General features: G+C 42.2%; 1 protein-coding gene across 2 annotated transcripts in view; it reads right to left on the bottom strand.

Annotated features, from left to right (window-relative positions):
- The window catches only part of PAK5 (p21 (RAC1) activated kinase 5), a 280,280-nt gene that overhangs the window by 30,085 nt on the left and 233,876 nt on the right, over positions 1 to 16,319 (bottom strand). For both annotated transcript variants that reach the window (XM_025469322.3, XM_025469324.3), the window contains one exon: positions 12,774 to 13,559. In XM_025469322.3, the coding sequence (XP_025325107.1) occupies positions 12,774 to 13,559 (786 nt within the window). The remainder of the gene's footprint in view (positions 1 to 12,773; positions 13,560 to 16,319) is intronic.

Here is a 16,319-nt window from a genome sequence, read left to right as displayed (position 1 = left end):
ATCATGTGAAGGAAACCAAGAATTCTGGCATGGCCATGTTAAGTTTGGGAGAACTATTAGGCATCCAAGCAGAAACATTGCTGAGGTGACTTAGATATGTTTTGAGTACAGGGAAGAGCTGAAGCTCATGACATGCACCTGAGAGCCATTGGTGAGAGTAATTTCATTCGTTGGTATTAAAAGCCATGATGTTGCATGTGTAAGAGAATGTCCAAGGACCCTAACATTCAGAGACCAGAAATAGCAGAAGGATGTTGCATAAAGGAGCAGAGAAGTGACCAGGGATGTTGGAAAGAAAGTAAGGGACTAGAGGTTCCTGAAGCCAAGGGAGAAAAGCATTTCAAGAAGGAAGGAGTAATAGCTCATATCAGATGCCATAGAGAAGTGAAGTAGGATGGGGCATATTGCTCATTGAACATGGCAACATGGTGACCATCTAGAAGGCGGCAGGTGTTCCAAGCTCCTGCCCTATCACACAGCATGAACAAATGTCTATTCCACAAGTCTGGCAGCAAGAGCTGCCACAGAGTGGCACTGCTAGCATGGCACCATTCTCACTTCTTCTGCACTGTTCATTGGCTCCCAGATGACAGTTTTGGCCTGTGCACATCCAGAAGGGTAGCCCTTCCTAGTCTTGAGAACACCATCATCTACTCAGGTGAGTCCACCATTCAGACAGCCCTGCGCCAACCAGCAGGAACCAGGTACTGTGAAGCCAGGGCTCTGTCCTGGTTGTACAGTAAGAGAACATATGCTTCTAAGGGACATACTTAGGGTTCAATTCAGATTCTGATGGCTTTGTCAAATCACAAAGCCTCTCTGAGCCTCAGTTTCCTTGTCTGTAAAATGGTAATCATAAATACCTTTCTTGCAGGGCTTTTATGAGGCTAAACGGTGGCAACTTAGAGCAACCTAGTGTCTAAGAAAATAAGCTCTTGGTTCAAAGACCTTATCTGCCATTTATCAGTTGTGTGACATTGGGCAAGTTATTTAAACACCTATGCTTTGGTTTTTCTCTCCTGTAAAATGAGGGCTCTAACAATAATAACTACTTTTTTTAGGTCACTATGAGCTCTAAAGGACTGAATACACATCAAAAGATTGCATAGTGACTGACCAATACATTCTAGATGCTGGTATCATTATAGAAAGTCCTTAGCAGAGTGAGAATGCAATAGAAAATAAATAGTAAAATATTAAGAAAAAAAAAGCCCAACCAGCTAGCATTTGTTGAAGATCATGTACTGGCAGCATATGTATTCCTAAACACTAACCTTTTAAACAATCAGAAAAGATGCTTTTAATTATAATATATCAAGCACTGCATTATATTTGAAATGCTGTATTGAAGTCACTGATTTTTTTGCTAAGCCCCTAGATTTTTGCTACACACAGGGAACACTGGTGTGTTTATGTGATGTGGGGAGAGGGGATGAAATGTCAGTGTAAATTAAACAACTGGGTTCTTCCCTTAAATTAAGTTTGAGATTAGCCAGGTCCAGGCTAATTACAAGGCTGGAATGTGAAGGAAGTGGGGTCTATGCCTTTTATTTTTCAAAGTATGTCCTGGGAACTATCACATGGCATCATCCCCCGGTGTCTTCTGTGGAGGATTTGTTCCTATACTTTAAGCAAAATTGAATTCCTTCCCCACAAGCTTGTATAACTGATCTCTGAAGATATATTAAAAATAAAAAAGCTGTATCCAGTAGGAATCACAAACTCTGCTTCACGCTGCATCAGGCCACTTTTCTTCTTTATCGACTGTCAGCAGCATTATCAGAGTCTCCTCTCCACAGCTAACGGGTGGCATAAAGAAAGGGAGGCTTGCCTGCACGAATGGGACCATTTCCAGTCAGAGAGGGGAGGCTGAGTTGTTCACAGGGAGCCAAATGTCTTTGAAATCGGGTCTTCGAGACAAAATCATGCTATTGTTTTTCGTGGCCGCCAGTAAGAGGCACAGACTCAAAAAACGTGATGGATGAGGAGCAGCTACTCTCACAAGAGACAATTTTGGGACCATACTTGAGGTGCACTCTTGGAAGGGGAACTGACTGCCCCCAGTGAGAGAACACATGGTCCGCCCTCTGGGCTTCCGTCCGTTCAAGGAGATGGCGGCAGACAGACAAATAGCAGACTTTGGGAAGGAGAAGTGCATGAGTGACCCTGTTCAGGGGCACTATGTTACTGACCTACAGCCCTCAGTTGGGTCTTAACAACCCAACTGTGGGTTCCATTATGGCACTGCTAGCCTACATATTTGTGGCAGCCTCCTTCTTTTTCTGAGAGTCAAGAAGGGGGCAATTTATTGTTGATAAAATGGAGTTTCAGGGAGGTGGAACTGCCCCCTACCAGCAATCCAAGGCAAATGGCCACGTACCCCCAAGTGAACTGTACAACCTTGTTCTTCTGTTCAGGTCAGTCATTCATTCTCAGGAGGGTGTCTAGATGTCCCAGGTCCAAGGCACACTGGCACCGCAGGCCCGCTTTCTTACCTGCCTTGGCATTTCTACCATCAGTTGTCACCTCCCCAGTCTGTATAATCAAGGCTAGGGCACTCACTCCTCAAGAAAATGCAGGAGTATGTCAGTGGGAGCCAATGTAGGGCCCTGACATTAACCAACTACTCTGTTAGGAGTTCTATCTTTGTAGGAATAATATATACGAATGTTAATGATATTTGACATTTGATGAGTTCTTTCCATTTGCTAGGGACTGTTCTAAGCACTTTATATTTGTGAATGCATTTGAATCTCAAGTTCCATGAGACAGGGCTCATGACTATTCCATTTTACAGATAAGGAGACGGAGGCACAGAGAGTTAAAATAGCTCATGCAGAGCTCCCAGAGCTATCAAGAAGCAGAGTTGGGATTAAATCCAGATAATGTCACTTTAGAACTTGGCCCTTTGATATGTCTTAGAGTATACTTCAATGATAAGAAGGTAGACATGGTCAGGAAAGAGGTGGGCACAGTAAGGAAAGAAACTACAGAGCAAAAGCCTGGTTAGGGTGTTTCTCTGGGGGCTCAGATGTCAATGTCTGGGCAACTGGAAGCAGGATACAAGAAATGCAAGGGCTAGAAAGTGATGAATGATAATGCCTGGCTGGAGAGGGGGGAGGTGAAGGAAAATTAAGTCGTTTTGTTTGAACAGTCATGCTTTAGAGAAATCAGCTCAAAATACACAACAAAGAAAAAACCATCATGGCAAAATGAGCTGATCATCTATGTAAAGAATTCATCGCTTTCATTTTTGCATTGGCCAGACCAGAACTTTGTGTTCAGATACAATAATGTCCTTTCTTCCACAGAGAAGAAAGCAAGCCCAAGCTTTCTTCTCTAACAAGGCCTCCTGGCCCCTAAACTGTTATAATTATTTCACTGTTCTACTCTAAGTCATCTTTCCAATATCCTATATTTGGAAGTGGGTGAAAAAAATCTGATGAATTTGTTCATGTATATTGTTTTGCACAGACACACACGTTCGCTCATGTAAGCAAGACTTTCAAAGGAGTAAAGCTTGACCTGTGTGATCTTTTTTACAACCTGACTTACAAACTATTCTAGAAAAAAAAAAAAAAAAAAAGGATTACCTTCAGAGTATAGCATCTTGAGAGAGGTGTAGGGGTTAATCATTTAGCGAAACCACAAAGCAGTGGAATTGGGCCAGTAAGAGGTACAAGTATTTAATGAGCACATCCAATGTCCCTCTCACCACACAAAAGATCTATGAATGTAGTTTACCTTTGAAGACCTTATTGCAAGGGCATGACACAGGACAGGACCGGGAGGGAGCAAGGGTAGGAAAGCCACTGTGCAAGAAGGAAAATGATGAAACATCATTTCTGGTGAAAACCTTTTGGCTTTCTTCCCGCCCCTCCCAAGAGAATGGTCCTGGGATTTTGTGAAAGAGTTAACTTCACAGAAATGAGATCATAAACTACATATTTTTAAGGGGATTTCCATATGGCAAAATGTGAAAAGACTAGACCATTTTTGCAAATTATCACTCAGCCTGCATAGTGGCAGTTCTACGAGCCCACTAATTGTCATTGAAAAATCAAATACATTCTGAAAAAGAAGTCTCTCTACAGGAGTATTTAAAAATACTGAAAGAACATCTAAAGCAGTCTTGGTTTCCTCCTCCTTTGAAATGGTTGATAACATACATTCATAGGAGGGTTTCCATTTTAGTTGCCCTTTAATATACCATACAAATGAATTCTTAAAGGAATGTGCTTTTCAGGTCTCAATTCAAACCAAAAAATCAGTGCACAAAACAAACAAAAGACTATATTATATGGGAAAAAAATAATCCCGGGCTAACAACTCAGCTGGACTACCCTTCCACAATGGGTACAATGTCTCCAAGGATGGGGTCAGACACAGGCCTGCGATGTATCAAAATTATAAATAATTATAGCAATGAATTCATTTAATCAATCAATTTCACCAGTGGTACGCTGGGGTGCACGGGCATAAAACTGCACACAGCTATCAATTGCTCCGATTACAGCTGGCTGCCAGCCAGAATTCCCCTGATCCATGTTCGTTAAATGCACATTAATCTGAATTTGGCAGTGTAATCAAGGACCTAACTGAACTGTGAAATTGAATTCTGCAGTAGAACATCATTTGACCATTTTATGCCAAGGCTGGAAAAAAAAAAAAAGGTTTGGTGGGGGGAGGGTGGGAGAAAGGGGAGGAAAAAAAAAACCCTGCCGCAGCATCTATTTGTCACCGTGGTCCTCTGTACTGGTGACAGGGAGGCTGCGGCTAGACCGTGGTGGACTAGGTGTGCGTGTGTGCGTGTGCGCGCCCAAAGAACGGGGACCACAGAACGCTCTGTGAAAGATGGAGAGTCTCCCCTTTACTTCCCACAGAGCTACAAGGGATGGGGGGCGGCTGGTTGCAGTGAGCCAGCGTGATGTTCCAATATACCTTTTCGGAGTACAATAAAGCAGAGACTGCTCATCTGGAAAAAAAAAAAAAAAAGGCCAGATTGGGTGTTGTTCGTTGTACATAAATCAAATGTGGGATAAAAGTGAATCACAGGCCTCTATTATCTGAGCATGGAAAGGACATCTTAAATTGTCCTTACTTGACTCAAAGGGAAATGTAAGAGGACCAGCCTCGGCTTTGGGGAAGGAAAATGAGCACCTATGAGAATTCCAGAGAGAATAACTCACTTTCTCTGCAGGGACATTGCAATTAGGAGAAAGGGTTTCATTAAATCCCGTGACTTGAACATGTATTTACTCTCCTGTGTCCCTCTGGCTGGGTTTTGCCATGGCAATTCTCCCTGCCACGGGCAGGGGCAGGAATGCCACCGATGGGGGCTGTTCCCCACCTCCCCTCAGGTGGGGATAGGTTACTGCATCCTAATAAAATCGTAGTGCTGCTCCTGCTTGAGGCAAGGCTTCCACAAATGCCCAGTCATGGTCAGTTTCCTCCGAATTACTTATTTTCATTTACAAAATGGAGTGGCCCTATTTCGCAGATGACACAGGGACACAGCGCACAACATGAGCTGCTGTTCAATTTTGGTAAGAGAGGCAGCAAGCACACGCTCTCACTGCCAAGGAACAGGGGTCATGAGCAGGCCCTCCTGGGACCTAAAGAATCAAGGTGTCTGCGTAAGGTTCTAATGCAGGGGACTTAGGAGGTAGGTTAAGTTCTGGATATTCAGACACTCGCTGGATTTGTAAACTGTATGTAGCAGAGAGCCATTCACCTTCTTTAGTGTTTTGCAAGGAAATCTCCCAAACCGTGACACTGGATTCCTAGTTAGGCACGTAGGAACTTATACCTTATGCGGTGAAATTGGATGAGTTGTGTGTTTGTTTGCCTTATAAAATATACAGCAAACGGACACAGAGAGTTTGGACAAGAGGCTTATCACCCGTACAAGTAGGCAAAGCCAGGTTAAAGAAATGAATAAGTCTGCGCTCAATCAGCAGGCTCAAGCATACAGGTACTTTATAGGCTCTCCTTCCCCCTCTGGAATTGTTGCTCCAAACTCAAAGAACACATCTTCTGTTCAAGAGCAGATCACTCTGACCTGAGATCTGCCACCACCTGCATCTGCAGGGGTGGGGAGGAGAGGGGTGTCTGTACCTCTGGGGATTGGATCCCTGCTGCAGAATATAGTTCAGGTATGTCAGAGCCTCCAAGACAGTGGGGACAGATATTGCCAGGTCAGACTAATTTCATTTTAATTTGGTAATGGAAAACTCACTCATAATGACTAAAACACAGTTTACTTTGAACCACAGGAATATTCATGGGAAGATTTATCCATTCATATGCAAAGGACACGTGAAGTCTCCATCTGAAGGATGGACATTGGAGATGTTCTGAATCACCTCTTTGGATGTTTCATGAACCTTAATGAACATCCTATAATCCTATAAGAGTCTATATGCAAAAAAAAATCAAAATAATATCTACCATTATATTACATGATTAGCACCTCTTCCCCTCTCCCTCCCGCAGACCTATGATTTTTGTTGCAGCTTGTAAGATTTCACAAGCATGGTCATTTTGTTACCCATCAGGGCTTGGGGATCTCTGAAAGTGTTCAGCTGGGATCCTCAGTAGATAAGGAGCTGCAGTTTTGCTCCTGGACCTTGGCTGAATCTAGGTGGGCAAGTGCCATAAAGAACAGTGAGTCATTCAGATATTGGTGCAGGAAGACTGAGCACACTGTCTCGATTGCTTTTTCCTTCTAGGGAAAGCAAGTGACGGCTAAGCAATGAAAAACCATTGCACTGAAAATCCCAGGCAAAAGATCTGGGGAATCATGCCAGTTTCTCTTACACCCTCTCTCTTCACTCAGAACCCTTTAATATGTCATCTGTTTGGGCTACACACCGGTCACTTTGCTGCCTGGTGCAGAGGAGATGGTGAAGGTAATGTGGAGGGGTTGGTTGGCAAGAACCATCATAACTACAGATGCAGAGTCATGGACGATGCTTTTTGCTTGAATACTGTTACTTCACATCTGGCCTCTACGGGAAGTCTGAGACTTTCATGTCCATTCTAGAGGGTAGAGCAAGCAGTAGCATGGCAGGACTGGGGTCCTCAGGTTAGCTCAGTCACTCAGGGGTTGCCGGGCCTTGAGGATGTCCCACGGATAATCTAGCCTTCTGTGACCTGCATCTCTGAGGTGAGGACAGCCGTACATTAGGCTGCACAGAATGGCCATGAGGGCAAAGTCACATGGAGCTTGTCCCCATATTTTGAAAATATGTAAAAGATTATCCAGAGAAGATGTTTCTATGGCTGGCGTTAGCAGATATGGTGACATGGTCTCCAACCAGAAATATTCCAGGCAACAGGGGCTAATATTGAGTGCCTGCCCTGTGAGAACTCCTTTGTTTACTCATCTTTTTTAATCCATAGAATACGGTCAAAGTAGGTTATGGAAACATTCTACTTTATAAAGGAAGGAACTGGGATCCCTGGGTGGCGTAGCGGTTTGGCGCCTGCCTTTGGCCCAGGGCGCGATCCTGGAGACCCGGGATCGAATCCCACATCGGGCTCCCGGTGCATGGAGCCTGCTTCTCCCTCTGCCTGTGTCTCTGCCTCTCTCTCTCTCTCTGTGACTATCATAAATTAAAAAAAAAAAAGGAAGGAACTGAGGCACAGATAAGATCATATAGCCAGTGAGGGCACAAATCTAGGGAGCTGGAGTCTAGGGAGCTGGAGTCTAGAACTTGTGCTCTTAAATGTCTCTGTCATGGGTAAGAAGATCTGGATGGTCACTCGTAAAACAGAATATGATGATCATTCAAAGCAGAGTGAGGGTGTATGAGAGTCTCAGGGATCTTTAGTCTTTAATGCCTCCCTTTGGACTGTGATCCCCGCTTTTTATCCACAAATCATAGTCTGTTGAGGTTAAGGAGCTTCTCAGAGGATTCAACCCTACTGAGAACAAAGAGAATAAACTACATTCCCTGTGTAACCCAAAACCCTCTGTGACTAATCACCTATTTCTCACCAGAAAGTTAGGGCTGCCTGCAGTGTGCATATCTGGGCCCCAAGGCCTCACATCATCTTTCTGTTCTGTGGCTTTCTTCTGTGAAAAATAGGAATGATCCGGAATATATAGATTTTGGAGTAAGATGGACCTAATTTTGGATCCTGACTCAACTGTTTGCTTCATATCCTTGGGATGTCTGTAAGGAGTTAGCCTCTGAATCTTGGCTTTCTCACTGTAAAAGGGAGATGATCTTGAAGTCTTCCAGAATTCCCATGAGGGCTAAATCGGGTAATGCTTGCACACTGCCTGCAACATAGCAACCCTTTGATTCACATCACAGCTGTCTCCTGTCCACATGCTACACATACAGATTAATGTGTAGACTATGTGTATTCATAATTAGGCTCCTGTTAATTACTAACTTATTTAACCCTCACACAACATGATTATCCCTATTTTATATATAGAGAAGCAGAGTCAAGCAATTGACTCACCCAGTTATAAGTGGTAATGTCAGGACTCAAACCCAGGCAGTTTACCTCTAGGTCCTACACCATTGAATGCCCAAAACTATTGACAAATAGTTAGCTATGGAACAGTGGTTCTCAACTGGAGCTGATTTTGCTCCCTGCTGCCCCATAGGTCATTTGATGGTATCTGGAAATATCTTGGATGTTACAGTAAGGGATGCTATTGGCACTTAGTGGTAGAAGCCAGGGATGCAGCTAACCATCCTCAGTGCACAGGACGTCCCCCCCGTGATAGAGTACTATCAGGCCCAGAATGTCCACAGCATCAAGGCTAAAAACCCTGCTATTGAGTGTGACAAGAACCATGCTACCCATGGGAACTTCATGGCTCTATGTAGTTAAAGGAGCTTGTAAGAAGGCAAGTTGAAGGCTTGGTGCCTGCAGAAGCTATTCCTGGGCCACTGGGGCTGTCTCCAATGTCTGGCAAAGGGGTTGAGCCCAGAGAGCTGGACCCCAGCCCGGCTATGAGCTCAGCTGACTCACCTGGTTATTACTGAGCCCTTCAGAGCCCCAGGTTCCTCATATGTACAAAACAGGCAAGAATTCCTTCCTTACAGGACTGTGATGCTCAAAGAGGCAACCCATGAGTCTGGCACACAGCGAGTGCTTAGTGAACTGTGTGATGACACAGGAAGCCAGAGCAAGGGATGGATTGCTGGGTCAGCACCCACATACACAAGCTGGCAGCTGCTTGTTCCCTGGAGAGCACAGGAAGGTGCAAAACTAGGTGCATGGTGACACTATTTCTAGGCAGTTTCCCTCCTTGTAAAGCAGACCTGTCTGCAGGGGAGGGTGGAAAGCATTCTCTCCACATCAGGCTGTTTTTATAGTTGTGTGTTGTGAATGGATTTTGTTTGGCTTTATTTTTCCCTCAAGGTTTTATCTGCCCAGCCCCAGCCGAAAACATTTAAAAGTAGGGAGACAGACTCCATACCTATAGATTTATAACATCCCTGATTCCTGTCATGCCAACATGAAAATTAGGTAAGTAGATAACACTGGAGGAGTTTTTTCTGTGGACTAACAGTATTTTTTCTCCTTCAAGCCAAAATATAAATCCGGTGTCTGTCTCCTTGTATCTCTCACATACATACATCTCTCCTTCTCATTTTTGTTCTGCCTGGAGACACACACAAATTTCATGCTTTTCTCTTATTATTGAGATGTGAACATTACCCACCAGCCTCTAGGACTTTCCATGAGGCAAAGACAAATTATCTGAGTCATGATCTTTATTTCTTCCCTTGGCAGGAAATCCAAATGTGATTGGAGGATATTTTAGAGTACAGTTCTTTTATTATTATTATATTATTATTATCATATTTTTTTATTTTTAAGATTTTATTTATTTATTCATGAGACACACACACACACACACAGAGAGAGAGAGAGAGAGAGAGGCAGAGACACAGGCAGAGGGAGAAGCAGGCTCCATGCAGGGAGCCTGACATGGGACTCGATCCCAGGTCTCCAGGATCATGCCCTGGGCTGAAGGCGGCGCTATACTACGAGCTATCGGGGCTGCCCTAGAATACAGTTCTAAAGGCACAGGCACCTAAATCTTTTTAGAGAGATGTTATATTTTTAATCAAGTAAACGTTTTAATTACTAACATGCCTCCCACCTCCTACTCTCCTAGAAAACCTGCTTGTGAACTTCTCACGGGTCTCCTATGAAATGGAATAGCAGCTTGCTCCTCTGGAGGCCTTTATTTTAAGGGCTGAAAAACTTCCTGGTACAAGTTCCCAAGGGCAGGAGTGCCTGGGTGGCTCAGCTAGTTAAGTGTCTGCCTTTGGCTTAGGTCGTGTTCTCAGGGTCCGGGGATGGAGCCCCATATGACAGGGAGTCTGCTTCTCTCTCTCCTTCTGCCTCCCATTCCCACCATCCTGCTCATGCTCTCTCTCTTTCTGTTTCAAATAAATAATAAAATCTTAAAAAAAAAATTCCCAAGGGCAAATATGTTGTTATTTTTTTTTTGAGCCACAATAGATTTCTGCATTGTTTCTGGGCTTAACAAAACCAGATTTCAGAGCAGGTCCGCTTTGCCTTATATTTGGAAGTCTGTAGGAAGAGGGATTTAGGGAGGAATGAAGCTAGAATGAATGGAATGAATTATCCCCTCTCTCCATCCTCTTCCTAGTCCTCTCTTTAGCCTAGAGTAGCCTCTCATGGGTTTTACTGGCAAATACAGTTGAACTCCATAAGTAACATATGCCCACATAAAGGGAAAAATATGGGACTAGGAGAAATATCAGACTGGATTTTATCCTTGTTTTACAACCAACAAACTATGAAACCTTAAGTGCGCCATGTGACTTTCTGGACCTTAGTTTCTCCTTCCATGAAATGAGTGGGCAGGGGTTCCTGGGGAGTTATATTAAATCCTCAAATGCGTCTAGGGATTAGGCTAATGGGCAGAATGAATGAAGTGGCCTGGGCAGGGCCTATCCCCTCTAATGGGGCAGCCTTTGTCTCCAGCCAATTCCATTTCCAATGCTGTGTGAAAATGTGGGCCTAGGGTTATCAGATCATCCCTTTTTTTTAAGATTTTATTTTTATTTATTCATGACAGACAGACAGAGAGGCAGAGACACAGGTAGGGAGAAGGCTTCATGCAGGGATCCTGACGTGGGACTCGATCCCGGGTCTCCAGGATCACACCCTGGCTGAAGGCAGCGCCAAACTGCTGGGCCACCGGGGCTGCCCAGATCATCCCATTTTTTTAAAGAGAATCCTAAAACCCAGAAGTTGAAGATTTTAAGTGAAATATCTTGATTTTTCAGAAGTTGAAAATGACTACTTGGTGGACTCAACGGGTCGAGAAGCCAAGTATGGCTCCAGGGCTGCAACATTATTGCCTCTGGACGGAACTTTGTGATCTTGACCTAAAGAGCTTCTGACCATAAGTGTTCAAATATATCACATATAAAATATCATATATGACCCTAAATAGCCAAAGCAATCCTGATAAAGAAGAACAAAGATTCCTAATTTCAAACTATATTACAAAGCTATAGTGGTCAACATAGTATGGTACTGGAAAAAAAGCAGGTTCACAGATCAATAGAACAGATCACAGACCAGAAATATATATATATAGATTCAGTTAATTTTTTACAAAACAGCCAAGAATATACAAATGAGGAAAGGACAGTCTTCAATATATGGTGCTGTGAAAATTGGACAGGCAGGTGTAAAAGAATGAAACCGAACCCTTGTCTTATACCATACACAAAAATTAATTCAAAATGCATTAAAGATTTGAATGTAAGACTTGAAGCCATAAAATTCCTAGAAGAAAAATATTGGTAAGTTCCTTGGCATTGGTCTTGGCAGTGACTTTTTTGTATTTGACACTGAAAGGCAATAATAACAAAAATAAAGTGGGACTACATCAAAATAAAAAGCTTCTGCACAATGAAGGAAAACATTAGCAAAATGAAAAGACACTGATGGGATGGGAGAGAACATCTGCAAACCACATATCTGATAAGGGGTTAAAAATATATATAAGGAACTCATACAACTCAATAGCAAAAAAAAAAAAAAAAAAAAATCCCAAATAACCCAATCAAAATTTGGACAAAGAACCTGAATATACATTTTTCTAAAGATGATATACAAATGGTCAACAGGTACATGGAAAGGTTCTAGACATGACTCAACATCAGGGAAAATCAAAACCACAATGAGATACAACCCCATACCTGTTAGAATGGTTATTAAATTAAAATTTATTAAAAATTATAAAATTAAAAAAATTAATAATTAGAAAATTATTAAATTTTTAAAAATGAACTTTATTAAAAACTTACCATGATAATCCTGACTTTATTTTTTCCTTTTCAACAGATCCTTATAAACTTTGCCAGAAAGTGGGAACTACAATATTAGCCATCTAATGGTTTATAATCGTATGCTCCTTAAAAGAGGACTTAGTCTAATAGGAGCACACAATATTTATTAGTAGTATATCAGGATATCTTTCAAATAAACTTTTTTTTTTTTTTTTTTTTTTTGCCTTTTAATCAGAAACCCTCGAGGAGATCTCCAAAGACTTTGATTTTAATGAATATATGTTCCTTGCTCTATATCCTCTGCCCTTGGGGCTTGTGCGTGGAAATCAGGTAGCGTTTCAATATGGATTCTCACTTAAAAGGCAAACCTTCACCTTAGAATCTGACTCTGTGAGAAGGTCATGCTAGCACCACCTTTGTGAGGTGCCTGCCCATGGGAGGGAAGGAGGCAGTGAACATTACCTTTGGAATGCACATTGTGGGCTCGGACAAGCGAGGGTAGGTGTAGGAGTTGTATGAGTGTCCTTGGGGGTGGGTTTTAAATGCACTTGCTCCGAAGGGCATCATGGGTTCCTGGAGCCCCGAGCCTGATCTGGACCTCTGCCGCATGGTAGGCTGAGGGCTGGTCTGATTCAGGTAGGACGACTTTGGCCTCCTATCATAGTCATCCAGGCTGGGTCCCCACTCACTTTCGCTGAACACCAGACTCTCCTTGGAGCACCCACTGGTCCCCGCAGTTCTAGAAGGCGTGAATTGGAACGGATAATCTAGAGGGGAGCTGCTTGAGGCTCTCTGGTACTCCCACTTGAGGTCGCTGTATTCACTTGGTTTGCTCAGGGAGTCCAAGTGGGTGTGATAATCAAGGGGAAATCTGGCAAGATCAGATTTCCAAGGCTTCATCTCAGGATAGTGGGCCTCCCCATGTTTTGTCTTCATGACATGCCCATTTTGCTTGGCCACATGGCTGCCCTTATAAAATGGATCCAGATCATCACCATAGAGACTCTTTTCTCGATACTTCTCAGTTGTGTAGTCAGCAGTGGTATCGGATTCGCTGGAATACTGTGAGAAGGTGATAAAGCCATTTTCTTCACGATGGCCTTGACCGTGGCTGGAGGCCCCCTGGTCTGGGGTGGGCGGACTTTCCTTCCGTAGGGAGTTGGAGCGAGTCACGGAGATGTTGTCAAAGTCCTCCAGCAGGCCGTTGATGGAGGTTTCCTTGCACGGTTTATTTCCTCTAACGATTGTCTGGGAATAGTAAAAGGAATGCCATTTAAAGAAAACATTTCATGCTCTCAAGTTGATGTTGGAATCCCACCCCAACTCCATCTAATTTCAACCACAAGGAGAAAAGACCCTAGGAACATACTCTAAAAAGTAATGATTAAAAAAAACAAAAACAAAAACAAAAACAAAAAACCTGTTGACTGATTTCAGTGGTGAAATGAGCTAAATATTACATAATTGAAAATTGCAAAATTTCTTTTACCTATCTCAACAGAGAGATCAATTAAACATCAAAAGCCATTTAGAAGACTATACAAGCAATCACTGTCTTATTTACCAGGTAAGTGAAACCTCCGCCTCACTCCTTCCCCTCCTTAAATAATAAACCCTAACCATCTAACAATAAGCTGATTATAATTTTAAGTCTACAACTGGTTAGAAAAAGCATATTTATTACTTTTATATTCTTTATCCAGATTATTTGCAAAGCCAGTAAACACGGTAACTTGAATATTAACATTCCCAGAAATGGGCACACACTTTTTTTTTTACCCTTTTATGAAATACTTATGAAAACTGAAGTTATCAGATTTTCTGGAAGAGGCACTTTCTGAACTGTAAGTAAGGAACAGCATGAAGATTACTTGTGAGATTTTATTCGTGATCACATATGATATTCTCATTAAGCGTCTAACTATAATGCTTGCTAGAGCCACACTTTCGTATCATCATCGCTGACGTTTGGATGGCTTAGTAATTGATGTGGTTATACTTGAATCTTAGTGACACAAGCTGCCAAGCCCAAATGTTCCCTTTAACGAACCTAAATAACACTGGAATACTAGGAATGGAAAGAAATCACAAACCACTTACAAAGCCAGTCAGCTGTGCCTTGACAATGACAAGGTTTGCAGCAAAATATGATGGGGGTGGATAAAAGAACAAAGTGTTGTGACTTCATACTTCCAGGATTTTAAGAGAAAAATACATTTGAGCAAGTAGCAAAGGAGTTCAAAACCATCTCAGTATAATAGAGGATTTCAAACTAGAGGAACAAGTCAAAATTGTCCTAGAGCATATGCTTTATACATCAGTAGTTCCCGAAGTATCTATGATGAAAGACAAGGTTTTGTTTTTTTCCATCCAATCAGTCCTGGACTTAGACTTTTGGCCTATAACCCTTTCTTTTAAATAAACTTTTAATTTTGAAATGGTTTTAGATTAATGGATTGCAAGGAGAATATATAGAGCTCTGATCTATCCCTTACTGTCTTGTCAATATCTTGCGCTGCTATTAACTAAACTTCACAGTTTATGTTAATTTCATTGTCCCCCCCCCCCCAGTGTTCCTGGGTTCCATCCAGGATACCTCATACTTATTTTTCATGTCTCCTTAATCTCCTCTGGTCTGTGATAATTTCTCAGACTTTCCTTGTTTTGGATGACATTAATAGTTTTAAGGAGCAGAATGTCCCTCAACTGGGAATGTCTGATGTTTTTCTCATGGTTAAACTGAGGTTATTGGTTTGGGGGGCAGGGGCAGATCACAGATTAAGGTACCAATTTTATCCCATCATATCCAGCATGCCTATCATCATCAGTGGCTTATTACTGATGATGCTGACTTTGGTCACCTGACCCAGGTTGTGCTTACCAGGTTTCCGCACTACAAAGTTACACTCCCCTTCCTTTGTTGCTTTCCAAACTGTATCCTTAGAAGTAAACCATTCTACTTCCATGAGAGGGGGCACCTACATAGAGTATACAGAATTCTTCTGCACAGGAGACTTGCATATTCTATTTACTTCTTCAGTCATTTAGTTGTGTCAGTATGGGTAGAATCATGGGTGTTTATTTCATACTTTGGATTATAATCCCAAACTATGTTTTTGTTTTGTTTCTCTGTTTGTTCTAGCTTTAGTTACTGAGAGTTCTTTCATACTGGCTGCTCTGTCCCTTTCATAAGCCTCCATCCTCTTATTTTTTAAGCCCGTCCTTACTTTTTAACACTACAAGAGACTCCAGGTTCATCTTGTAAATTCCCTGCCCTTGCCCTAAAATCAACCATGTCTCCAAGGGGCCTGGTTCCTTTAACTGACTAATGATATTAGAAACTAAAATTAGAAACTAATATCTGGATGCCGGGTATGCTCACTGTTACTGGGGTGTCACTGCTTCCAGTGAATAGAGCCCCTCAGCGAACAGAGCCAGGCAATACATGTACATACACTTCCCTTAGTATGCACACACATCTGTAAATATATCTATCCATCTGTTCCTATATGAAGCTAAACACGAATTTGTACTATTGTCTCTGAATCTAATCCAGTCTCACATGGTTCATTCTAGCTTTCCCTGTATTTGTTGGTGAAAAAAATGGTGAAAAACCTGGATCCCTCCATCTGCCCTTATTTTGGTTATTCAATCTGAGGTTACAAATATAGCAGTTTTAGAATTATTACCCCACATCACCATGGCAAACAACATTGCCAGCTAGAGTACAGTGTTTAGTATGGTGTTTTGGACTTAGGGCTTACAGTTTCCATTCAAAGAAAGCCCTGTTTTAAAAAGTTACTTAGGTTAGTGTCCACTCCCCACCCCCACCCCCTTCTATGAGATTATCTCACACATGTGTAATAGTTAAATTCTTCTGTCACAGTTTGTATTCCATCCTGGGATCCTCTGATTTGGTTGGCTTAAAAAATTACTCTTTGTGCTGGAAAATTCAATGGGTATTGACAAATACAAAGCATCATATATTCACCATTACAGGGCCATACA

Source organism: Canis lupus, chromosome 24 (assembly GCF_003254725.2).
Source record: "Canis lupus dingo isolate Sandy chromosome 24, ASM325472v2, whole genome shotgun sequence".
Classification (NCBI taxonomy): domain Eukaryota; kingdom Metazoa; phylum Chordata; class Mammalia; order Carnivora; family Canidae; genus Canis; species Canis lupus.
This window is presented reverse-complemented; position numbering and strand designations above follow the sequence as displayed.